Source organism: Sapajus apella, unplaced genomic scaffold (assembly GCF_009761245.1).
Source record: "Sapajus apella isolate SASKATOON/1434 unplaced genomic scaffold, GSC_monkey_1.0 scaffold20, whole genome shotgun sequence".
Classification (NCBI taxonomy): domain Eukaryota; kingdom Metazoa; phylum Chordata; class Mammalia; order Primates; family Cebidae; genus Sapajus; species Sapajus apella.
This window is the reverse complement of record NW_022436960.1, coordinates 25,655,549-25,681,394: the sequence shown is the minus strand read 5'-3', so window position 1 is coordinate 25,681,394 and position 25,846 is coordinate 25,655,549. Positions and strand designations below refer to the sequence as shown.

General features: G+C 52.6%; 2 protein-coding genes across 10 annotated transcripts in view; one reads left to right on the top strand and one right to left on the bottom strand.

Moving 5' to 3' along the window:
- Nucleotides 1–19,729, top strand: part of TMEM63C (transmembrane protein 63C) — a 79,773-nt gene extending 60,044 nt beyond the window's left edge. For 6 of the 9 annotated variants that reach the window (XM_032287766.1, XM_032287768.1, XM_032287764.1 and 3 more), the window contains 11 exons: nt 737–859; nt 1,284–1,437; nt 2,684–2,790; nt 4,459–4,545; nt 6,517–6,582; nt 8,248–8,410; nt 8,668–8,773; nt 9,185–9,352; nt 11,837–11,946; nt 13,616–13,687; nt 16,857–19,729. In XM_032287766.1, coding sequence (XP_032143657.1) covers nt 737–859; nt 1,284–1,437; nt 2,684–2,790; nt 4,459–4,545; nt 6,517–6,582; nt 8,248–8,410; nt 8,668–8,773; nt 9,185–9,352; nt 11,837–11,946; nt 13,616–13,687; nt 16,857–17,060 — 1,360 coding nt within the window. In that variant the 3' untranslated portion in view covers nt 17,061–19,729. Of the gene's footprint in view, nt 1–736; nt 860–1,283; nt 1,438–2,683; nt 2,791–4,458; nt 4,546–6,516; nt 6,583–8,247; nt 8,411–8,667; nt 8,774–9,184; nt 9,353–11,836; nt 11,947–13,615; nt 13,688–13,852; nt 14,091–16,856 lie in introns of those variants that run through there. The other 3 variants (XR_004271767.1, XM_032287770.1, XM_032287771.1) reach the window with 3 other exon arrangements.
- Nucleotides 19,730–21,049: 1,320 nt separating this feature from the next.
- Nucleotides 21,050–25,846, bottom strand: part of NGB (neuroglobin) — a 6,291-nt gene continuing 1,494 nt past the window's right edge. Inside the window, exons 2-5 of the mRNA XM_032287763.1 lie at nt 25,369–25,480; nt 24,296–24,415; nt 22,079–22,215; nt 21,050–21,460 (exon numbers count right to left, since the gene is read on the bottom strand). Of these exons, the coding sequence (XP_032143654.1) occupies nt 22,081–22,215; nt 24,296–24,415; nt 25,369–25,480 (367 nt within the window). The 3' untranslated portion in view covers nt 21,050–21,460; nt 22,079–22,080. The remainder of the gene's footprint in view (nt 21,461–22,078; nt 22,216–24,295; nt 24,416–25,368; nt 25,481–25,846) is intronic.

Genomic DNA, 25,846 nt, shown 5'->3' with positions numbered 1-25,846 from the left:
GAACTACCTAGATTTTACACACAAACAATGGTGCACAATTTTGCAAGTTCCTTATATTCTCAACTTTTTATCTGGCAAATTTGGTTATTGGTATCTGCCCTGTTCACCTCCCAGTGGCTTAACAAATGATATGTCTTCCATTTAGTTTCTGTGTTGTTTAAAGCAATACACCTACCTAAGGTAATATTGTTCGTTCTTTGAGACATCGTCATTTGGTCGAGAGGATCAGAGGCTTACTTACAGCAGAATATGAGCTAGCAAGCCAGAGATGGGGCTCCATCTTTGTTCACATCTCTGGGCACCTCGATTTAATCATCTGTGCAATTGAGATGATACTGGTCATCAATTAACACAGTATCAGGCACACAGAAAGAACTCAATAATTAGTAGCTATTGATATTAAGATGGGGCTAAAATTAGTACCTCCCTTACCAAATCTCAGAGAAAGAGTGTGTCTATATGCTGTCACTGCTGTTAAAGGGAAAGGCAGAAACTGACAAGCACATGGCAGTCTAGGCACCCTCCAATGCCCTTTCCTCCAGATACTGGGCCTTAGGAACTGTCCACCTCTAAGGTGCTGAAGAATATCCAAGACTTCAAGAATCCCCAGGAAAGGGTTGAGCCCCCATCTGTAGGACCGCCATAGTGGCCCCAAGCCCCTGGCATGAGGCCCTCTTAAGCCCAACCTCCCACCCCCAGACCCACATCTTCTCCTCCTCCTCTCCCCTCTCTGCAGCGTCCGCGAGGATTACAAGTACATCCAGTGTGGTGTACAACCCCAGCAGTCCTCAGTGACCACCATCGTCAAATCCTATTACTGGAGGGTTACTCTGGCCCCACACCCCAAAGACATTATTTGGTAAGCCTCCTCCATCCCTCCCCTCGCCTCTGAGCTCCTCTGAGACTGAAGAAGGCAGCAGGACAGGGCCTTCTCTCTCCATGTCCCCAACATGTCCCTCCAAGGGAACTAAGTTCCATGCTGTCCTGAGCACCACAGCCTCTGTGTACCCCCAGATTCATTCCCACAAGTGTAGGAGGCATCCAACCCTTAGCAAAAAGGTTTTTCCTGCAGAAGGAACTCAGGTCCATTTTTTTTGGCTGTATGCTCCAGATCCTTTACAGTGTGATGGGGGCAGCCCGAGGCCCATTGCATGTGGGTCTGAGCCCAAGAGGCTGAATTAGACCAGGGTAGCCTGGGTCCACGGCTGGCATGCAGCAAACAGCACGTGGGCTCTAAGAACTGATGTCTCTTAAGTGTGCCTCCTTCTCCCATCCCTCCTTAGGAAACACCTGTCTGTCCGCCGCTTCTTTTGGTGGGCCCGATTTATCGCAATCAACACCTTCCTCTTCTTCCTCTTCTTCTTCCTCACCACACCTGCCATCATCATAAACACGATCGATATGTACAACGTTACCCGCCCCATCGAGAACCTGCAGGTGCCTCCTCTGCTCAGGCCAGGCCTGGGGGCCCCAGGGAGATCAAGGAAGAATTCAGGCGAGGATGGGATGGGGGGACCCCGGGATGGGGCTGTGGAGCCCATACAGTGTGAACTTTGTGGAGGTGGCCATGGTGCAAATGGTGGGGTAAAGTTTGCTTTGTTCTAAAAAGATGAAGGTGGGTGACTTCCAGTCTTAGGGACCAGGGCTAGAGTGGGAAGGAAGAGTGGGGAATCCATAGGCAGGTCCTGGGGTGAGTTGGGGGAGGTGTTGTCCTGGCAACATGGGCTCAGAGGTCTTCGTGGATGGGGTCATCCCAGGCCAGCTGGGGATCCAGAGGGCATGGCAAGTGTGAGTGGCTCTGCTCTCTGCAAGTTGTCCAGGGCAGCAGGCTTCTGATTTGTGTGGTAGGGTTGAGGGTGAGGAAGAGTGAGGTAAGTCACAACACAGCCCTCTCAGAGAAGTGTGAACTCCAGATCTGCCTCTACCTCCCTCACTCCAGACACTCGCACTCCAGGCTGGGAGCCTCAGCTCTGGAGGAGCCATCCCTGAAGTCAGGGGACTCCTCCTGCTTATGGTGCAGGTCAGAGGGAGCACCAGCCCATTTCCAAACGCTTTCTCCTCAAGGCTGTTACGATGAGCCTAGGAGGCCCCTTCTTCCATATCCTCTCCATCCCCATTTCCAATAGCCCACGTGGGCACATGCATGTGCATACACACACACAAAGTCAACACATGCATATGCACACACGGACACAAAGTCAACAAGCGTGCATGCGCACACACACGTGCACACACACACACAAGTCAAGCCACACCACTTCTGCTGCTTTTTGTTTCCCTTCGTCAATTTGGTAATAGGCCCCAGACCCCCCCACCAGGCGTCCTGGGTGTGCCACAGCTCTCCCTGGGGACTCCTCCATCCTCGCCTCCTCCTCTGCTCACATGTCATCACAGCAAAGGCAGTGTCACCTCCCAGCTGGCTCTGGCCTTAGGAGGGAGTCACTCAGGAAAGCTCAAGCTGCCCTTCCAGTGACCTCAGCATAGAAGGCCTAGCCCCTCAGGGACTCCATTTGACCTTGGGTGTCAGCCTCTGCCTGGCCAGGAAGGCCATGAGAAGGGCCAGGCCCCTTGTAGCCTCCAGGAGAGCAAGCTAGCCCTGGAAGTGAGCGGGAGAAGAGGAGGCAAGAGGAAGGGGCTGCTTGCGTTGATGTCTCTCCTGCCATCCTCCCCTCTCCCCCTGCAGAGCCCAATCGTGACCCAGTTCTTCCCCTCCGTGTTGCTCTGGGCCTTCACAGTGATACTGCCTCTGATTGTCTACTTCTCCGCCTTCCTCGAGGCCCACTGGACCAGGTGACCTCGGGGCATCCTCTCCTAGCCCTACAGTTTCTCCAGCCTCTTCTCCTGCCCTGGCTTCCCTGCCAGCCTGGCACTTGGGCCTCCCCTCTAGCCTAAGGAGGAGAACTGATAAGGGATGGTTTTGCTACCTGAAACCATCCCCAAAGACCAACAGGTGTTCTCTCTTTGGAATGAGGGTCTGGGTGGTCTCTGGGCCCCTGGGATGCTGAGACAGAGCCACCGTCTGAGTGTGGGGCCAAAACCAAGCCCTCCTGGGGCTTCTCCCTCAGCCCCCAACCATATCCTGAAGGCATGGAGCTATAGGCATGAGCTAGGCAGTCCCAGGCATTCCGGGCAGAAGGCACAGGAGAAAAGACTCGTGTGGGACAGGCAATAGACTGCTGTGGCCACACAGAGTGGCCCATGAGCTCACTGTGACTATCATCACATATGGCCCACACCATGCCAACCTTCGACCCAATCAGGAGCTTTCCCATTTGCTAGCCTTGACTGTTCTATGGTGGCAGCTCACCGGGTAGAAAGTATTTGCCATGTCCTAGGCAGGTGGCACTACTTTGGGTTGAGGGCTGCATGTATCTCAAAAGTTGTTTCCTGCACCAAAAGTTCCTACCATTCCACCAAGCAGCAAGCCAGAAGGTTTGTCCTAACAGAAAGCCTTCCTGGCCTTTCCTCTGGCCAAGAACAAGACTTATATTGATCACTGAAACTCTGCAGAGATTTTGCGTATTCTTGGTAATGTCTCTTTAACACAGATGTCAACTATGTGGCACATCTGTGCCTTCCCGTCCCTTCCCGTGCCCAGCACAGATATCACTAGTCGATCATGCTGTTCTTTCCTGCTGCTCCCAGGTGCAGCACAGCTCACAGTGGTGTATGGAGATGGTGTCGGTATGCACGATCAAACCCATTTCCCAGCCCAGACCTCTACTCTACATACATCTGTATTAGTCCGTTTTCACACTGCTGATAAAGACGTCCCTGAGACTGGGTCATTTAGATAGGAAAAAAGGTTTATTGGACTTACAGTTCCACATGGCAGGAGAAGCCTCACAATCATGGTGGCAGGCAAGGAGGAGCAAGTCACATGTTACGTGGAAGGCAGCAGGCAGAGAGCTTGTGCAGGGAAACTCCCCCTTATAATACCAGCAGATCTCACGAGACTTATTCGCTATTATGAGCATGGGAAAGACCCACCCCCATAATTCAATCGTCTCCCACTGAGTCCCTCCCACAACACATAGGGATTATGAGGGCTACAAGGTGAGATTTGTGTGGGGACACAGAATCAAACCATGTCAGTATCTCTCTTCCTCTCTATTTTTCTTTTTTTGAGATGGAGTCTTGCTCTGTTGCCCAGGCTGGAGTGATGTGGTGCAATCCTGGCTCACTGCAACCTCTGCCTCCTAGGTTCAAGCAATTCTCCTGCCTCAGTCTCCCAAGTAGCTGGGATTACAGGCACGTACCATCACACTCAGCTAATTTTTGTATTAGTAGAGACGAGGTTTCACCATGTTGGTAAGGCTGGTCTCGATCTCCTGACCTTAAGATCCATCTGCCTCAGCCTCCCAAAGTGCTGAACTCTTCCTCTCTATTACATAGTTAGGCCCTTGGTTCTTCTTAGGCCATCCCCACTGATGAATATCTCTCTTCATTTCCTTCTAGATCAAATCAGAACCTGGTCATGGTACACAAGTGCTACATCTTTCTGGTTTTCATGGTGGTCATTCTGCCCTCCATGGGACTGACCAGGTACCGCACTTCCAATTATCCCTCCTGTCTTAGCCAGGCTCTCCTTAGGGTTAAGACCTCCTCCTTCAGATACTGAGGCCTGCCTGTGGTTGCTGCAAACCTACTCTTCAAATGACAGCCTTGTGCCTGTCATGGGTGTAGCATAAGCCAGGCTTCATACAAGCACTAACGTGTCAGCCATGAGCTTGGCCAACATAGAGCTTATCATCTGGCTGGGGACACAAGGCGTGCTTACCAGCTGACCGACAGCCCCACATGGGAACAACACAGCCAAAAAGCCATAGAAATTCAGAGAGGGAGAGAGTACTGTGAGAGACACGAGTGAGTACTGTGAGAGACATGAGTGAGTACCCTGAGAGAAATGAGTGCGTACTACGAGAGACATGAGTGGGTACTGCGAGAGACATGAGTGAGTACCCTGAGAGAAATGAATACTGTGAGAGACATTAGTGAGTACTGTCAGAGAAATGAGTGAGTACCGCAAGAGACACGAGTACGTACCTCGAGAGACACGAGTGCGTACCGCGAGAGGCACGAGTGCGTACCGCGAGAGGCACGAGTGGGTACCTCGAGAGGCACGAGTGGGTACCGCGAGAGGCACGAGTGCGTACCGCGAGAGGCACGAGTGGGTACTGAGAGAGACATGAGTGAGCACTGTGAGAGAAATGAATACTATGAGAGACATTAGTGAGTACTGTCAGAGAAATGAGTGAGTACTGCAAGAGACACGAGTGAGTACTGCGAGAGACACGGGTGCATACTGTCAGAGATACGAGTGGGTACTGCGAGAGAAATGAGTACTGCGAGAGACATGAGTGAGTACTGTGAAAGAAATAAGTACTGTGAAAGACATGAGTGAGTACTGTGTGAGACATGAGTGAGTACTGTGAGAGAAATAAGTGGGTATTGTGAGAGAAATGAGTGGGTACTGTGAGAGACATGAGTTAGTACTGTGAGAGAAATGAGTACTGTGAGAGACATGAGTGAGTACTGTGAGAGAAATGAGTGGGTACTGCGAGAGATATGAGTCAGTACTGCAAGAGTAATAAGTGGGTACTGCGAGAGACGTGAGTCAGTACTGCAAGAGAAATGAGTGAGTACTGCGAGAGACATGAGTTAGTACTGTGAGAGAAATGAGTACTGTGAGAGACATGAGTGAGTACTGCGAGAGAAATGAGTGGGTAAGTGGGTATTGTGAGAGAAATGAGTGGGTACTGTGAGAGATATGAGTCAGTACTGCAAGAGAAATGAGTGGGTACTGCGAGAGACATCATGAGTCAGAACTGCAAGAGAAATGAGTGGGTACTGCGAGAGACATGAGTTAGTACTGTGAGAGAAATGAGTACTGCGAGAGACATGAGTGAGTACTGCAAGAAACATGAGTGAGTACTGCGAGAGACATGAGTGAGTACTGTGAGAGAAATGAGTGGATACTGCGAGAGATATGAGTCAGTACTGCGAGAGAAATGAGTGAGTACTGCGAGAGACATGAGTTAGTACTGCGAGAGAAATGAGTGGGTACTGCGAGAGACATCATGAGTCAGTACTGCAAGAGAAATGAGTGGGTACTGCGAGAGACATCATGAGTCAGTACTGCAAGAGAAATGAGTGGGTACTGCAAGAGACATGAGTGAGTATTGTGAGAGAAATGAGTACTGTGAAAGACATGAGTGAGTACTGTCAGAGAAATGTGTAAGTACTGTGTGAGACATGAGTGAGTACCATGAGAGAAATGTCTGCTCACAGTTTTGCAAACTGGCCCAGGTTTGCTGGAGGAGGTAGCCTCTTGAGCTCAAAGGCCAAAGGGTTCGGGACCAGGACAGCCCAGCACTAAGAAGGCAGAGTGCAAGTGTGGACTGGCCAGCTGGAATAAAGCAAGGGTCTCTGGAGATTGGGCAAGGGAGGATGGTTGAACCCTCAGCCTTAGCTCAGGTTTGCTAACTAACAGACCTGCCTCGTTTTTGCTTCTAGTTTGGATGTCTTTCTCCGCTGGCTCTTTGACATCTACTATCTAGAGCAGGCCTCCATCAGGTTCCAGTGAGTACTCCCATGTGTCCACCAGGGCTGCTGTGGACATATACTCACTGGAGTGGGTATATGTGCTCTGCCCTGAGTCCAGCACCCAAATTTGCTCACAGAAGTGTGGACAAATGCTTGTGAACCTCCTCACTGGGCAGACTCATTACCTTTCCTGTGCTGAGATCTCTTTGGCAATATGGTTAAGCCCAGGGACCCCTTCTCAGAATGATGTTTTTGAAATAATTGCATATTCACAGGAAGTTGTCCCAAAACAGTATGGGCGTAGGTGTTTCATGAGCCCTTTATGCAGTGTCCCCCAGTGGAAGCATTATGCATAATTATAGTGAAACAGCAAAACCAGGATATTGACACTGGTCCAATCTGCAGAGCTTATTCAGATTCTGCCAGTTTTACATGTACTCTGAATGATGTCTTTATGTGCACAAAATACATGGATTACAAAGAAAACCAATTATACTGAATTATAGTTATCAAGATATTTTAAAAATCAAATTTTTGACATAGTTTGTGTAAACACATCAATAACAAGATATTGCTTTTTTTGTTGTTGTTGTTGAGACCAAGTCTCATTTGTCACCCAGCTGGAGTGCAGTGGTGCAATCTTGGCTTACTGCAACCTCCATCTCCAGGGTTCAAGCAATTCTCCCACCACAGCCTCCCGAGTAGCTAGGATTACAGGCGAATGCCACAATGCCAGGCTAATTTTTATATGTTTAGTAGAGATAGGGTTTCACCATATTAGCAACGCTGGTCTCGAGCTCCTGGCCACAAGTGATCTGCCTGCCTTGGCCTCCTAAAATGCTGGGATTACAGGCATGAATCACCACGCCCAGCTGATATTGCATTTTTTATATAGGTGAGCTAAAGTTACATTTTACTGTCTTAAAAACATTAGTATAAAAGCTGATATGACTTATTGGATAAGAACTTTAAACTAGGGGGGTCTTCAACAAAGTAACATGCAGACCATGTGGGACATTCTGCCAATTTCAAATTTTTTTGTTTTTATGGTAACAAGTGTTGAGAATCCCAATTTTCAAAGACATGCAAATGACATGCAAACTTCCATAACTTGCTCTATAAGGCAAAGATCAGAATTCTCCAAGATATTTTTTAGTAGAGATGGGGTTTCACCATGTTGGCCAGGCTGGTCTCGAACTCCTGACCTCAGGTGATCCACCCACCTCGGCCTCCCAAAGTGCTAGGATTACAGTTGTGAGCCACCATGCCCCGCCATATTGCCCACATTCTTCATGCAAGAAAATGCTAAATTTCAGTTGGAGATTCATAAAAATAAAGATTATTTTTTTCCCATCCTAGTTTACAGACCCCCAGAAACCCACTCATGGATTCTCCAGAGTCTTTGGGCCTGGGTCAGACACCTTGCTTTGGATCAAGCCAATGCATGTATCCCCTAACACACCCGGGCTTTATGTGGTCTCCACCCCTCCCTGCTCAGTGGCCCGCTTGTTAATTTAATTGGGTCGGGGACATACGTATTATAGGAGAGAGAAAGAGAAGAAATGTTACTCTCCTTGTCTGTTTCTGTATCTCCACCCCCACTCCCATTTCCTCTGCTGCCCTCCTCTCTCTCCCCGCTTTTAATGTCTCTCCTTTTCCCCATGACTTCTGTCTCCGCCCGCCCTTCCCCCAACTGCCCAGGTGTGTGTTCCTGCCGGACAATGGCGCCTTCTTTGTCAACTACGTGATTACGGCAGCTTTACTTGGCACAGGCATGGACCTGCTGCGTCTGGGGTCACTCTTCTGGTACAGCACCCGCCTCTTCTTCTCTAGATCAGAGCCAGAGAGGGTCAACATCAGAAAGGTACAGGCTGGCCCTTCACAGAGCACAACCCTCAGTTTCCGTTGGGAGGGTGACAGGGATGGGGCCTGCTAGAAGCACCAAGGGGCTTGAGGTGGGAGGGATGGTGAGGATGGGTGGCGGTGGGGCACCTTGGTCTCCCGGGCTGGAAGGGAGGCTGCCTCCAGGCCTGAGCTGCCAGGAGGCTGATGAGGAACCACAGAAGTAGCCAAGACAAGGGAACTGGGCCACCTTAGGGTGACACCTGCCTTCTGCCCCAGAACCAGGCCATCGACTTCCAGTTTGGGCGTGAGTACGCATGGATGATGAACGTGTTCAGCGTGGTGATGGCGTACAGCATCACCTGCCCTATCATCGTGCCTTTTGGTGAGTCATCTCTGAGGCATGCCCAAGGGCTGCATACCCACAGATGGGGAGGAGAAATTGAGCCCCACAATATCAGCCACCTCCTGGAGCATGAAGAAACCTGTGATGGGGAGGTGTCAGGGCTAGGGCCAAGCTGGGGTGCAGGGGAGCTGAGGTTGGATGGCTGCTGACAGGAAATGTTTGCTGAATGAATGCATGAGTGAACGACTCTTCACCATGCTGGAAGTATCAGTTCTGGGGGCTCAAGGGAAGCTGCTGGCCCCAGAGGTCAGCACCATGGTGCTCCCCCAACCTATCCTTGGCTGCTGTGACTCTGACAGTATCTGGCTTCTCAGGCCTATGGAGACACTGGAGCCGCAAAGGTCCTGACTTGAAGGGGCCACTGAGTAAGTCTCCGCCTTTGGCCCCCAGGGCTGCTCTACCTGTGCATGAAGCACCTGACGGATCGCTATAACATGTACTACTCCTTCGCACCCACCAAGCTGAACGAGCAGATCCACATGGCCGCCGTCTCCCAGGCCGTGTTCGCGCCACTCTTGGGTCTGTTCTGGATGCTGTTCTTCTCCATCCTGCGGCTGGGTAGGTATCGAGCCTGCCTGGAGACCCCACCTCCGCCTGCCCCACTGCTCTGTGAGTCCCTCAACACTGACCCTGTTAGAGGAGGAAAGCCCAGGCGGGGCAAGATGCTGCTCACCAGACCTGGCCACATCCAGTGACTTCTCTGGGCCTAAAGGGCCTGTGTTCGAGTCTCAGCAGAGCTTCGAGGCTCAGAGGAGGGCCTGGACCAACATGGTCCATGGGTGTGACTCTGGGTTTCCAACGCTCAGGGCGGGAAACCTCACACTCCTTCATTCTAACTCCAGACGCTCAGGAAATAGAATATCAGCCTGGTTATTTGCTTTGTTTTATTTTTTAATTTTATTTTTTGAAACAGGGTCTTGCTCTGTTGCCTCGGCTGAAGTGCAGTTGTGCAGTCACAGCTCACTACAACCTTGACCTCCCGGGCTCAAACAATTCTGCCACCTCAGCCTCCCTGGTAGCTGGGACGACGGGCATGAGCCATCATGACTGGCTAATTGTTTTTAATTTTGTAGAGATGTGGTCTCACTATGTTGGCCAGGCTGGTCTCGAATTCCTGGGCTCAAGCGATCCTCCCGCCTAGGCCTCCCAAAGCGCCGGAATTATTAAGTATGAGCCCCATGCTCAGTGGTAGATGCCTGGTTTGGGGGGTTGCCAAAAACCTGGAAGAGGAACCGGAGGCTGCAGTAGTGGCCAGGCTTTGCCTCGCTCTTTAGCTTCAGAGAGCTGCTGTCCCTGCCCAGGGGAGCTCAGAGACACCCTCCTGGAAGCAGTCCCTGCAGGCCACAGATTAGAAATCCCTCAGCTTTCTCCCCTTGCAGGCACCTGTGCCACCCAGCCCCACTGCCTTTCCCTCGGGACACTTGATCTTAACCTTCTCAGTGGTGGGAGAAGGGAGAGGTGGCATTTTCTTTTCTCTCCCTGTCATTCCCCCTGGGCATCAGTCTTGCCATGCTGAGGTCTGGAAAGACAGAAGCTGAGTTGAGTTCCAAGGTGGTGAAAAGAGGTGGTGTTTTCTTTTCTCTCCCTGCCATGGTGGCACCCACGGGGTTGACTCTCAGTCATATATGTGGCTTACCCATTTGCTGTCACCCCCGATGGCTTATCCTGCTAGCCTTTGCCTGCCACCTCTCAGACTTCATTTTTTTCCATAACGCTTTTTTCTAAGAATAAAGGACTGCATGGCTTGTAATGAAGGCTGGCTTTGGGGGAAAAAAAAGATTAAAAAAGATTAAAGGACTGCATATTTATTATGAAAAATAGAAAAAAATAGAAAAACTAACATGTAAATGACCCATCATCTCACCCAGAGCCTGGTGTCTCTCGTTCCCAGCCCCTCTTCCAGGCATGCGCTTTAGGTGGGCGTGTCGAGAGGGAGCTGTTGGTCTGTTGCTACTTTACAAAACTGCGATCATCCATATTGTAACATTCAGTCCTGTACCCTGAGGTTTTGTACTGAACGCAATGTTCTGAGCAATTTCCCAGGTTGTTAAAAGACTGAACATGTAGGTGCCTTTCAGTTGTTGCCAGTTTTAGTCCGTTCTCCATGATTGGATATTGAGATTTACCATTTTTTGCTACTATAAAAACACTGCAGTAAGCATCATTAAGCAGTGATCTTTGACTGTGAAGCATGATTTTTAAAATATTTACCTAGTTGGAAAACTGCTGCCATAAAAAAAGGGCCAAATAGGCCGGGCGCGGTGGCTCACGCCTGTAATCCCAGCACTTTGGGAGGCCGAGGCGGGTGGATCACGAGATCAGGAGATAGAGACCATCCTGGCTAACACAATGAAACCCCGTCTCTACTAAAAATACAAAAAATTAGCTGGGCATGGTAGCATGCACCTATAGTCCCAGCTACTTAGGAGGCTGAGGCAGGAGAATCGCTTGAACCTGGGAGGCGGAGGTTGCAGTGAGCCAAGATCACGCCAGTGCACTCCAGCCTGGGTGATAGAGCGAGACTCCCATCTCAAAAAAAAAAAAAAAAAAAAAAAAACGTGGGGGTTACCAAATATTCCCAAATGCAATGTAGGTGACTTTTACCTTCTAGATGTCCTCTCTGTGCTGTCAACAGAGATGACTGAGCATGCTCACTTCAAAAGGGCTTGCAGGGAAAGGTGTAGGTCAGAGATGGTGTTGGGGGCGCTGGTGGAAATGGTCACTCGTAGATACTTCCCAGGGACTGTGGTGTTGGAGGTGACTGGCAGGTCAGGAAGGATATGTTGAACAGGCACTGAAGTGGGTACTGAAGTCAATTAAAATATTTTATCATGGACTCCACAAGATGCCAAATTCTAAACTGGTCAAATAGACAAAGGGATGATGTTATTGTGTCAGACTTCTTGATGCCATTGTTATCAGAGGAGGACTGGGCAAGGTCAAAGGCCTCACGGTGGTGCGTCATGGTCCCCGGGCATCTGCCTGTTGGGTGGCATCTCAGCTGGCAGACTCCTGCCCATGGCCCTTTCTTCTCTTTGGCAGGCTCTCTCCATGCCATCACCATCTTTTCCGTGTCCACCCTCCTTGTTTCCATGTTAATTGCCTTTGTTGGCATTTTTCTGGGGAGGCTTCGGATGGTCACCGACTATGAGGTGAGTTGCCAGCCTGCCCTTCCTCCACTGGTTCTCCTGGTCCCGGGGGTACAGAGCTGTAGCATACCCTCCAGGCCTGGGCTCCCATAGCACCAGAGGACGAAAGGGTCTTACCTTTCTCTCTGACCGTAGAGCATGGAGCCCAGTGTGCGTGCATGCGTGCCTTGCACCAGCTTAGACCCTGTCCCCTCTCCAGAAGACAACTGTCCTCTCCTTTTCTGCCCTCTGACACCTCCTCCAAAGTGTAGGCTGCTGGCCCATCCTTCCTGCGATGTGAGTCCAGTGCAGCCACTGAGCTGTGAGCCTCCAAGGACTGGAGAGGTGATGGAACAAAGGAGGTTGTCAGGGGAGTTGATGATGATCTGGAAAAGGGGGATTATCATTTTCTCTCCTTTAAGACCCCAGGCTGTTGAACTTGAGGCAGCCATGTTTGGAGGTGGCCCCTGCCCCACATGACTCCTTTGGCTGTTGGCAGAGAGCCCAGCCTACTCATTAGGAGAGGGGAGCCAATCCATGCCCGTTTAGAGCCATGCCAACAACTGTGTGTTCCAACTCAGTGTATTCCAGAATGGATGTCTATCCTGGGGCACTGGAGTGATTTCCAGTGGATCATAACATAATTTTTCATGGTTATGTATTTAACATTAACTTTCTGCTTATGACAACTGACACACAGTTTTCTGTCTATAATAGTGAATCGTTTCCTCTTTTTTTGACGAAATCTCACTCTGTCTCCCAGGCTGGAGTGCAGTGGCATGATCTCAGCTCACTGCAACCTCTGCCTCCTGGGTTCAAGCAATTCTCGCCTCAGCCTCCAAGTAGCTGGGATTACAGGTGCCCACCACCACGCCCGGCTAATTTTTGTATTTTTAGTAGAGACAGAGTTTCACCATCTTGGCCAGGCTGCTCTTGAATTCCTGACCTCATGATCCACCCACCTCGGCCTCCCAAAGTGCTGGGATTACAGGCGTGAGCCACCATGCCCAGCCGAATCGTTTCCTTTTTAAATGAATATATATAAAGGAAAAGAAGCTGATTTTAAGGACTGACACCTGACTGAGCCAGAGGAGGGACTTGGAGGAGGATCTCCTTGCTTCTGATGTCTCTGTGTCCAGGGCTCTGGGCATGAGCGCCTGCAGCCCTCTCTGCCCAGCTTTCCTCTCCCATGCCTGGCTGGAGCGCCACTTAGTGAAGGGCCAGCGCGAATGATCCGCTGGCTCTGTCTTTCTAATACAGCAGCGTCATGTGCTTGGGTTGCCCAAGTGTCCACTCTAGAGAAGGAGGATGGGGGGGAACCTAGGCTGCACTGGTACAGGATTCTTTCCAAACTAGAAGGGAAGCCACAGGAGGAAAGACAACAGTGCTGAAGTCAAGGCTTCTCCTGGAGTCTAAGCAGCCTTGTCTTTGAACCTCAGTCCCACCTCTGCTTACTTCCCCCCACGATGGTCCTTGGGAATTGAACATTCCAGAAGGGACTCCCTCGCATCCCAGCCCTCTCTCTGTCCCCCTGGGCTTCAGTCTTGCCAGGCTGAAGTTCTGGAAAGACAGAAGATAGTTGAGTTCCAAGGTGGTAAGAAGCCCAGGTGTGGAGTTGAGGATCCTCTGGATGTGGGGGGAGGGGCAAAGAGCAGACCCCCATCCAGTAACCCACCACCTCTCCCTGCTGCAGCCCGAGGAGGAGGAGATCCAGACGGTGTTTGACATGGAGCCAAGCAGCACCTCCTCCACGCCCACTTCCCTCGTGAGTCCTGAGTCTCGGGGACAGGTCAGGAGGGTGGTGCTTGCAGGGGTGGTCTGCTTCAGTGGCATTGTGGGGGATGCCAGCATTTGGTGCCCGCTCTGGGTATAGGGGAGGAGATGGGGGACCCCTGGGCTCCCTCCTCTGACGCAGCAGGACTTGGCCCAGGTCAAAATGCTGCCGTGGCCCTGGCTGAAGAGTGGGGAAAAGAGAAGAGCCACCATGTACTCAACATTGTCTGGAAGCCACCCAGAGAGCAAGTACTTGGTCAGGGAGGCCCAGACCTCAGCAACCTCGGTCATGTAGACACAGGGGGGCCTGCTGAGGCTTGGTCTCAGGACCCAAGGCTGCCCCTGAGGGCACAGGTGCAGGCAAAGCGACGCAGACAGAGCTTCTGGGAACTATTAGAAATCTGCACTGATGGTAAGGCAGGGACGCTGAATGAGCGAGCCGGTCTGCCTGCGGAGAGGCTGGCTGGGAGTGCAGGGCCCGCAGGCTGGGTGCTGGCTTTCACATGGCGGCTCGGCCTGGAAGGGCATGGGCATGAACACCCACCTGCATCCCTACCACAAATGCAGCTGCAGGGCCACCAATGCACACACTGAGCTGGGTACTGGGGTCAGCCTGTGCTCCAAGGCCAGAGCACCTCGGAAGAGCTCTGAAGAAGGGTGCCAGCCAGCCTGGCACTCAGTGAAAGCATCCCAGAGGAGGGAGCGTCGAATCCGACCCCAGGAAAGGGCATATGGGATGCCAAGTGAAGTAGGGTGTGGAGCAAGAGCTTTCAAGGACGAGGGGCAGCCTGTGGAAAGCCCTGGAAGACAGTTTTTGGCATGGTGGAAACAGAGTGGACAGCAGGGCCCTGGGGAGCCGAGGCTTTCTCTAGTCGTGGGCAGAGCTGAGTGTGAGCGCACAGTGACAGAGCACGGACAACACACCAGCAGGGGGCCAGAAGTCACCGGAGGCCAGGTTTCCTCCCTCTGAAAAACCCTACATACAGGCACAGATTACCTCTGAGGGGAGACAGGAGAAAGTACTTCGGTAATGAAGAGATGACCAGGATTTCAGAGTGAGAAAGTCTCTTTTCCTGGGACCCTTCCAAAAGGACCCCTCTTGGAATATTGTTAGCAATATGGGTTCGAAATCTTCTTATGAGCCTGGCGCTTTGCTGTCTTCTCTCTTAATCTCTTGGTAAACCCGCACAGTAGGGGTTTTCATCCCCAAATGGAGGCTCAGAAGATCAGTCAGTGTAGACTCCAGGGCACCAAGCAAGGAAGTGTCAGGATACAGTTTGAACCAGGTCCATCAGATTCTAAACCCTATGCTTTTAAAACACATGACTAGGATTTATTTTTTAAATCTTGCCTTATTACAACAGGGCCCTGTGAACATTGTGCATCATTACGGGGAGGGGAAAGGATAAGCAGAAATAAGGAAATAAAAAGTCCATATTCCCACACCCAGAGATGACCACTCATAGTGTACATTCTTCCAGATATGTATACGTTATGTGTCTCTTTTAGATAATTATATGTGAATTACATAGTTTTGCTAAAATGAAATAGTACTGCACATACTGTTTTATGAGACCAACGCACTGCCCACGGCACTAAGAGGGCAACAAAACATACTGTTTTATAACCTTTTTTTTTTTTTTCTGAGACAGAGTCTTGCTCTGTTGCCCAGGCTGGAGTACAGTGGCACCATCTCAGCTCACTGCAACCTCCGTCTCCTGGGTTCAAGCGATTATCCTGCTCAGCCTCCTGAGTAGCTGGGATTACAGGCACCTGCCACGATATCTGGCTAATTTTTGTATTTTTAGTAGAGACAGGTTTTCACCATTTTGGCCGGGCTGGTCTTGAACTCCTGACCTGAGCTGATCCAGCCACCTCAGCCTCCCAAGGTGTTGGGATTACAGGCATGAGCCACTGCGCCTGGCCTATAACCTGCATTTTTAGTGAACAGTGTCTTTCCACATATATAAATTTCTGATCTCTTCGAATATCCAGTGCATATTCAAATTGCCCTAATTGTTCCAGAAGGATCTTTTAGAGCTTGTCCAAACCAATGTTAAATCTAGCACCTGTGCATCAGAGGTTCATGTCCCTTTTATTTTAGCGCAGTCCCTTTTAAATGACCTGGAGAGACCAAGCCAGTAGTCCTGCAGAATGTTCCGCCTGGATTTTTCTGGCCATTCATGATGTCTTATGACGGGTTCCATGATCTCCTTGTATTCTCTGAATACTGGAAGTCAGATCTGATGGCTCGATAGATTCAAGTTCAACATGGGGCTAGAGCACATTACAGGTAGTGCTGCAGTTTACGCCCAGAGAGATGTAACATCCCGTTAATTCCCAGTCATTAATGATGCCAACATGACCCTCTCACTAGGGGAATGGCAGATGGATTTTTCCATTGTTCAGTTGACGTCTTCCCCTTTATGACCAAAAGACCATCTCAATGGTTTACTTGGGTGCCATGTGAATGTCTAGGTTCTTTTGTAGGAAAACTGTTCCTTCCACCAGGGCCATTTTGGTTTCACTGAAATAAACTCCCATGGGAAAGGTTTCATTCCATTCCCTAATTACCCATTTTCAAAGTAAGGAGATGGTTTAAGAGCCACTTCAGAGGGTGACAATGGCTCTTTTTCCTAGTACTTCTGTGTTTCTCTAATCTGCTGCCCTTCCAGGCATGGAGACCATTCCTGGGTGGGATAGGTTACATGACCAAAGTCTCCGCTAGCAGTTCCACACCCTGAGGACAGGCCAACAGTGACAGATCCCAGGGCATTCTGAATGCGCCTCTGAGCTGTATTAGAAAGTGCACTAGTTCAGGAAAGGGGGTCTCTCCAGACTCTAGTGGAGGGGAGCCTCATGTCCCCTCCCCTGGGTGCAGCTTGACTTGGATGCAAGAGTGAATGAACATGTTCTAAAGGAGCAGTGGACTAGGAGTGGGGAGTCCCACCACTAAACCCGCCCTGGGAGTGCCTAGATGCTCATTAAATGATCAAGAACAAGTAGTAGGGTGAGACAGACAGGACCCAGGCTGTGGGGGAAGAAGGTAGGCTCCAAGGTTTGGAGGAGACAGAGGCGATGGGTCGGCGTGAGGGGAGAGGGTGTGCCTAGGGCCTTGCTCCAGATGTGACCTCCCTCCTGTCTCCTGTCTCTGTCCCAAGCAGCTCTATGTGGCCACTGTGCTGCAAGAACCCGAGCTGAACCTGACCCCAGCCTCCTCCCCAGCCAGGCACACCTATGGCACCATCAATAACCAGCCGGAAGAGGGAGAAGAAGAGAGTGGTCTGAGGGGCTTTGCGGGGGAGCTAGACTCAGCCCAGTTCCAGGAAGGGCTGGAACTGGAGGGCCAGAACCAGTACCACTGACTGGGACCTGAGGCCTCCGCTGGCGACGTGTTGAGGGGCCAGGGGAGGGCCTGGCGGGGGGAGGCAGGAGGGTGGCCTGGACGTCCCCACTACCTCCTACAGACTTTGAGAAGCCCCCAGTGGAGACATCTGTCACCCCAGCCATGGGCCGCATGGGGGGGGCCCAACCTGCTGCCCAGATGGAACTGGGGGGGCTCAGCAGTGCTGAGGGAGCCTGGGAAGGGATGGAGGATACAGGCAAGCCCATGTCTTGAGAGAGGTGGCTGGAGCCCCAGCAGAAACCAAATGCTGGGGTCCCATTTTGGGGCCAAGATGGAGACGACGTGCCTAAGGGAGGAGGCAGAAAGAGGCCCCGAAGGCCCTCTGGGGTCATCACCACTCTGCATCAGCTGCCCTTCCAAGGAGCTCCTGCTGCTGCTGCTCCCCCCAGTCCTGGCCCATTCCTCCCCTGCAGTCTGAGGAGACAAAGGTACATGCATGGGGCATATTAATAGGCCACGGAAGACCACCTCCTCACGGGGCTCCCTGCACAGACAGCTGTAAAGAGAAAGTTTCTGCACCCTCCCGAGCAAGAGGCAATGGAAAACATAGACCTGAGAAGAGGTAACTCCGCCCTTTCCTGCTCCTCTGCCCTCCTCGACGTCCCCAGGAGCAGCAGGGCAGAGGCGCTTCTCCTTTCTGTTCGTGCAAGGGTAGCTAGAGCGGGATCACCCGGAGCTCATCAAAGGAGACCTGTGTGCACTTTTCAGAAGGAAACCTTGGCTAGTCCTTGCTGGGTAGCACAGGGTGGGGTGAGACAGAGACTGAGTTCATGGAAGGGGGTCTTCTCCCCTAAACTCTGGGTGGTGGGAAACCAGCTATACCTCCCCAAGCCCCAGGGCCTAAAGAGAAGACCCTCAAAGCCAAAGATGTGGCCACTAAGAGTCTCCTGCCTCCTACTCAACCGAGTGCCTGGGCCCCCAGCTTGGCTGAGATGGGCAGTACTTTAGGGTTAGAAGTCCATGCTTCAAACTGAGGGGCTGACCATCACTTGCGTCCCAAGTAGGACCTTTCCTCCTTTCTCTGGGCTGCCCCTGCACCCTGCCCTGAAGACCACCCAAGCAGCCTCCAGTGTGGCACTGGTTCAGACACTGCAGATGCTTCAATCGTGCTGTCACCCCAGGACTACTGGGAGTCGGGTGGAGGGAGGGCCACGTGCTCCAGGAGACACCCTTTCTGGAGAAGCAAGGCTGTCCTCCCAGGGCTGCCAGCACCTGAGACCTGGGGGAGCTGAATTCCGAACAGTGCTGGTGACACTCAGAACTTTGCCATTGCCGGGGAGAACCGGCCTCTGCCTCTGGGATGGGCTGTCATCAGGACCACCACGCAGCCCAGTCAGGGAGGACATGAGAAGGGCCAGTGAGGGCCTCAGTGAACCAGAACAAGCCAAGCTGAATGGGGTCTGTGTGCTCCAGGTCCCTCTTCAGCCTCCTCCTCCAAAGGTCTGGGTCCCTGCCACCAACCTGCTGAAGGTTGGCCCCAGGCTCACCTCACCTGAGCGCCTCCACCAGGCCCAGGCACATGGCTGCCCTGAACTCAGACCACCTAGGCCCTGTTCCTACCCCACCTTTGCCCCACCCTAGCCCCAGAAGCTCGAAGCTTCACCACAGGTGAGAAACCATGCTCAGTGGGCAGAAACTGCCATACCCCCAGGACACGGCCCACATTTCGGCGTGGGGGAATCTCTCCTAGAGCCTGGGTCTGCTGGGGAGAGGCTGTCTTGTCCATTCCTTGTCCAGCTAGGAATAAGGGGGAAATGCTACCTAGCCTGGCCCCTACACACCCAGGCCCCACAAGACCCCTTCCCCCTGGAATTTCACCAACAAACAAGGAGAAAGGATGCTCCCAGCAGAGCGGTCAGGCCCAGCAGGAGCTTGACACGTGGTGGGGAGGTGGCAGTCCTGCCAGAAGCTGGTCTGGGGCCTCTGCTTCACTAAGCACAGCTTCCTGGCACCTGCCCCCAGTCCCTGCAGCCCCTGCCAGACTGTGGAAGCCACATATGGAAAAGGTCCTAGCAGACACGATGGCAGGATGGCCGGGGCTTCTCCGTCTGAACATGGGTCCCGTGCACCCTGGCTCTGAGAGAAGGTGGTGAGAATTTGGGGAGGGTTCCAGAGTCTACTCTTAGGGGAACCAGCAAAGCCCCGCAGCAGCTGGCTCCATCTGGACTTCCCACAGTCGCTGCAGGGTGATGGGGGGGACATCTTTTAGCCTCCCCCCGACCATGTGCAGGCCCTCTCAGGCACCTCCTGCCTATCCCACACCCGCCTCACCCATTGCCCCCCCACCTACGGCCATCCCATTCCTCCACCAGCCACTTCCCAGCTGCCCCACCCCATTCCATCCACCAAATCATGCCCCAGACTTAATCTTCTAGAAGGAGCTGCCGCCCAGGAACCGGTACTGCCTAGAGCCTCCAGGAGGGGCCCCAGTGGCCCCGCGCCCGCCTGCCTGACCCTCCGCTGCCCCTGGAAGCAAAGTGCCTGTCAGCAGCGTTGCGTCCTCTGGGGCCCCCGGTGGGGAGTGTGGGCTAACCTTGGCCACCATCACTAAAGGAATGTGCCAGAATGCTGAACCTTCTTGTTAATGCTATGACCGTGCCTTGAATAAACGAGTCCTCCCAATCTCTACCGGCCCCTGTCTCTGCCTCTGCCTCTGGGCCAGCCTGGCCTTGCTCCACTGTGCAGGAAGAGAGAACTTTCTGGTCCTTGAGCTACCGGCAAGCCAGCAGGGCAGCCCCGAGGGGCCACAGAAGTCCCTGGTGAGTGCTGAGCCCCATGAACAGGCCTCTGGGCTAGGCTGGTGGCCAGGCTTCAAAACACACAGATTTCAGGTGAGGCCCCAGAATGAGTGGCAGACAGGGCCCAGATCTGCAAGGGGATGCGGTGGGGGACTTGGGGGATGGGGAAGGCAGAGGATAGATTGGCACTGGGAAGCGTGTGGGGTGGCCAGGTGGGATAACAAACACCTTTAGCAGCAGGCCGTAGTGGCTCACACCTGTAATCCCAGCACTTCGGGAAGCTGAGGCGGGCAGATCACCTGAGGTGGGGAGCTCAAGACCATCCTGACCAACATGAAGAAACCCCATCTCTACTAAAAATACGAAAAATTAGCTCGTGTGGTGGTGCATGCCTGTAACTCCAGCTACTCAGGAGGCTGAGGCAGGAGAATAGCTTGAACCAGGAGGTGGAGGTTGTGGTGAGCCAAGATTATGTCACTGCACTCCAGCCTGGGCAACAAGAGCAAGACTCCATGCCCACTTAATGCAGCTTCCCCTACCCCACATCCATGGCTGGCTTTCTAGCCCACCAGCCTGTGGGTTCCCAAACCGCTGACCAATGACCTGCTTCAGACCATGGATTCGTGTAGGTGTGGGTTTAACCCAAAAATGTATAATGGCATAAACGCAAGAGAGGTTTGTCTCTTCCTTGTAAAATTCAAAATGGGTGATTCTGTTTAATGCTCACCTTCCTCCGAGCAGTGATTCAGCATCGGGACTCCTTTCACTGGTGGCTCTGCCATGTTCAACACGTGGCCCTCATGGTCTCTGTGAGGTCTGCATCAAGCCAGCAGAAGGATGACAGAGCATGGAGAGGCATGCAGGAGTTTTAGGGGACCAGGCCTGGGAGTGGCACACACACCTGCATGGTCCAGCAGCCACAGCCCAGCCACACGCCCCACCTAAGTGCAAGGGTGGCTGCTGGACATCCAGCTGTGAGCCCAGGAGGAAGAGGAATGGAGTTTGTGGCCTGCCAGCCAGTTTGGGCCACAGACCCCTAGCTCCCTCTCTGCCACTGGCTTCCCATCGCCTCCTCCCAGGCCTCCCCCTCCTATTCCACCCACTCTGGCCTTGGCCTCCCTGACCCCATCCTCCCATCCTGCTCTGAGATCTGCTCCCCTGCAGCTTCATCCGGCGCAGGCCGAGACCCAAGAAAAGACCAGGCCGAGGGTCAGAGAGGCACACAGAACCAGTTTATTTCTCATGAGTTTATAGACCACAGCACAGAGCAAACGGTTAAAGTGCGGACAGCTGGGGTGAGGGCGGGGGCCTCTGCGGCTGCCTTCTCTTCCCTCCAGCTGCCTGAGTACAGGCACACAGCGAGCAGTGAATCTGAGGCGCTGTGGTCTCCCCGTTGCTGCAGGCTGGGGCAGAAAGGAGGGCCGAGGGAGGTAAGACTCACTCCTGCAGGGCTGGGTTGGTGATGAAGGGCTGGGGGAACTCGGGTCTTTCTGGGATGAAGACGCCCCTCCTTCCTGGCCGGTCCCCAGCCCCACCCCACCTGGCCCGCTAGCTGGGTCCCCACAGCTGCAGAATAGTCCGGGAGCTCCCTCAGAAGTGCTGAATGAGGGGAAGGGAATGCCGCAGAGGGACACTGACTGTCAGAGCATCTGCACAGCCCTCGGGACTCAGGTGAGCCCCATTGAGACCCAGGCCCCCTTCCCTTCCCTGGTGGTACTGATTCAGCTCCCACTGCCTGGGATTCCACCAAAAAGGCTTAAGCTGCTCTTTCTCTTTATTTGTGAAAGCAAGATGCCCTGGGGCAGGAGAGCAGTGGAGGAGCTGGGCAGGCGGGATGGAAGGTGCTGGAAGCTCAGCCATCTCACCCCCACCTTCGCCTGTGCTCCTGAAGAAGCAGGACAGACAGAAGAGCCCCATTCCCTCCCAGCCCCATACCTTCCCAGCTCCATCCCACGTCTGCCACCAAAACACTCCTCGTGGGGCCAGAGGGGTGCCAAAAAGGTAAAAAGAAAGGCAGGAAAGACACTATTGGGGATGACAGGACACCCAGAAGCCCCTTCCTGGAGGAAAGGCCACTCCTGCAGTTGGGCTCTGAGAGCTGAGACCCAGCCCTGCCCTAGAGTCACCTCTCCAGTGTGGCAAAGGAGACAAGGACCAAGACGCACGGAAGCTTGGGAAGCCTGGGCTACAACAGTACAGACCACAGACAGACAGATGGGGGCTGCCGGGCAGGGTCGCCTCTTACTCGCCGTCCCAGCCTCGACTCATGGCCTGCACCACGGCCCCGTAGAGCTGGCTCCAGGCGGCCCGAGTGGCTGGTGTGAAGGCAGGACCCAGACACTTCTCCAGCATGTAGAGCAGAGACTCGCCCACTGTCTGCAGAGGCAAGGGGCACCATGTCTCTTCCAAAGGCAGGAAGGCACTGCTCCATTCCACAGGCGGGAAAACCAAGGCCTAGCACTGATTAGGGCTCCTGGGCCTTTTTCTCTCCTGCACAGAGTCCATGCTTCCTGAGCAGGGTCCTGTCCAAATCCTTGGGTATCACCTTTCCCTCTAAATGTGAGGCTCCATATCCTTATTTATATATATCTATATCGTTTTTTTTTTTTTTTTTGGAAACACAGTCTTGTTCTGTCACCAGGTTGGAGTGCAATGGCACAATCTTGGTTCACTGCAACCTCTGCCTCCCGGGTTCAAGCAATTCTCCTGCCTCAGCCTCCTGAGTAGCTGGGACTACAGATGCACACCACCACACCTGGCTAATTTTTGTATTTTTAGTAGAGACAGGGTTTCACCATATTGGCCAAGATGGTCTCGATCTCTTGACCTCATGATCTGTCCGCCTGAGCCTCCCAAAGTGTTGGGATTACAGGCGTGAGCCAGCACGCCCGGCCGCCTATCCTCACGTTTTTCATCCCACTCTTAGTCTTGCAACCACCCCATGAGTGGGGCCAAAGCATTGCCTGGGACCTCCCAGTTTAGACCAAACCAAGTCATTGCCCCCAGACTTCAGTTCCTCATCTGCAAGGTAGCAATGATGGGGCTAAAAGCCTGGACTCTGGAGCCAGATACACCTGAGTTCAGATTCTGACTCCACCCTTCATCAACCGGGTGACCTTCAGTAAGTTATGTAACCTCTCCGAGCCTCAGCCGCTTCATCAGTGATACAGGGAAAGTAGAAGCTCCAACTCCTGGACCTGTTGGGGTGATTAAAATGGAATAATCCAGAAAAAGCTCTTAGCACAGCATCTGTATACAGGAAACCTACAATGATAATAGGCCAGGCTCGATGGCTCACACCTATAAACCCAGCACTTTAGGAGGCTGAGGTGGGCAGACCTCTTGAGCCCAGGAATTTGAGACCAGCCTGGGAAACATGGCAAAACCCCATCTCTACCAAAATTACAAAAATTAGCTGGGCATGGTGGTGCATGCCTGTGGTCCCAGCTACGAGGAAGGCTGAGGTGGAAGGACCACTTGAGCCTGGGAGGTTGAGGCTGCAGTGAGCTGTGATCATATCACTGCACTCCAGCCTGGGCGACGGAGCAAGACTGTTCCCAAAATAAATAACTAACTAAATAAAAGATAATGGCTCTCATTTGCTATCATTACTCATAATAAAATAAGGTTTATTTATCTCACAAATATTAACTGAATATCGACTGTGGATCAGGTACTGTACTAGTGCTGGGGATGGAGAGAAGGGCAAGACCAACACAGCCCCTTCCTCAAAGTGCTCACTGTCTGGCAAGATGACCGGATTATATTGTGGACTGTCATATCAGTGGCCCCCAATGGGCCACACCTCAAGGATTTATGCCCTTGAGTAGGGTCCTCCCACACTGACACTGGGCTTATCCATGTGAATGGCTTTGGACAATGGGACATTAGCAAGAGTGACACAAGCAGAGGCTCTACAGACGCTTGCACGCTGGAGCTTGTCCCCTAAAATCTCCCTCTCAGAACTCAGCTGCCATTCATTCCATAAAGAAGCTCAGCTAGACTAGTGAATGACAACAGGTCACAGGGAGAGAGCTCAAAGGCTGACAGGCCTTGGACATTCTAGCCTCAGTTGAGCTCCCAGCTAAACACAACACACAAGTAACTCCAGCTACGCCACGCAGAAGAACTGCCCAGCTGAGCCCAGCCATGAGAAACTGGAAAGCATTGTCATAGTTCTAGGTTGTTTGATACACAGCAATAGAAAATTGAGCAGACCAGCTAATCCCAAAGGCTCCTTAACTTTTATGGTTTAAAAGAAGCCGTATCAAAAAAGAAAACTTGGAAGCTCAGAGAGGTCAAGCCCATGTCGAGGCTACACAGCAGGTAACAGATGCATCTCTGGTTATCCAAGGCTATGGGAATGGGAGAGAGAATGGGTGGCTAGGGGAGATCTGGGAGAGAGAAGTGGCCCCAGGTCAGGAGCTCTGGAGAGAGGCAGAGCTCCTTTACCCACCGAGAAGGAGCTGAGCTTCACACCCACTGCCCGGTGCTTCCTGCCCAGGCTGGCAAGGTACTCCTCCAGTGAAGACAGGTCTTCCACATTGGTTACTGCAGCATCAATCACGAGCATCACCTGCCAAGGCCAAGCAGCAGTGAAACAGAGAGGCCAGAGCAGCCCCACCTGCTCACAATCACAGCCAAAGTCCTGAGGGTCCCAAAGCAAGAGAGGCCAGCAGGACCCTCAGTTCTCCAAGATCAGGGGTCAAAGGCAGCCTGTGTCTACTACATGCAGGGGGCACGCAATATGTGATGGCCAAACTCTAATGTCACACCCATGAAGGAAGCCTGTCTCCTCTGAGGAACTCACATCTCTAAACACGCCTACTGGAGAGTGTTGTCTGCCTGGGACAAGGAGAAACCGAGGCCCTTTGAGAATCATGAGACTCCAAAAAAGAAAAAAGAAGAAGAAAAATACGGCCAGGCACAGTGGTGCATGCCTGTAATTGCAGCGCTTTGGGAGCCTAAGGCAGGCGTATCACAAGGTCAGGAGTTCAAGACCAGCCTTGCCAACATGGTGAAACCCTGTCTCTACTAAAGATACAAAAAATAGCTAAGTGTGGTGGCACACCCATGTAATCCCAGCTACTTGGGAGGCTGAATCAATTGAACCCGGGAGACAGAGATTGTAGTGAGCTGAGATCACGCCATATGCACTCCAGCCTGGGTGATAGGGTGAGAATCCATCTCAAAAAAGACGGAAAGAAAGAAAATCATGAGACTCTAAGAAAATCCCAGCCTGGTTTTCATAGGCAGATGGCTCCCAATGGCCAGGATTTGTGCTAACATAACCTATGGGAGCCTGTCATTACAGAGGCTGGGACCAGCTCTCTGAGCACAGGGTAGGGGAATAGGCTGATTCTGATGTCCCAGACCAATCCAGCCCCGAGGGAAAGGAGCTGATACCCTGCTCCGGGGAACAGGAGGGGAGTAAGACTAGGCCTGGGGCAGAAAGTTATCTTCCCCATTCTCCACCAGGGAGGTGCTCTGCTGGATCCCAGAGGCCCCTGCAGCTCCACCCACCCTCACCTTCCTGATGTGGTCCAGGAACTCAGGTGAGGAGAGACAGTCTTCCGGGCTGGAGAACTGGCGGCAGTTGTACTGGAAGAGGGGTAGCAGGTCAGGCTCCAGCGCAAACAGCCTGTGGGTGTGAGGTCCAGGTGTCAGCCCTAGGTGTGAGCCCCTGCAAGCCCCAGCAAGCCCTGGGGCAGGGTGCCAAGCCGGGTCTCAGCTGCAAAGTACAGCAGACTCTCCCACCTGGCACTGCTCCCTGGCCAGCTTTGGCCCTGCCCTCCTTGTCACGCCTTCCACTGGCTCTGGGCAGCATCCTAGAAAGGGCAATGTGTCCTGGGGCCTCTTACAACACCTGGCACGCAGGAGCCCCTCAGTGAATAGCTGAGGGATGGGATTTGGGACAAGAAGAAGTCCCCAAACAGGAAACCTGGAGTTACACTGTGCAGAGAGGAAAGCCCTTCTCTCTCCTGCGCTGAGTAGAGGAAAGCCCTTC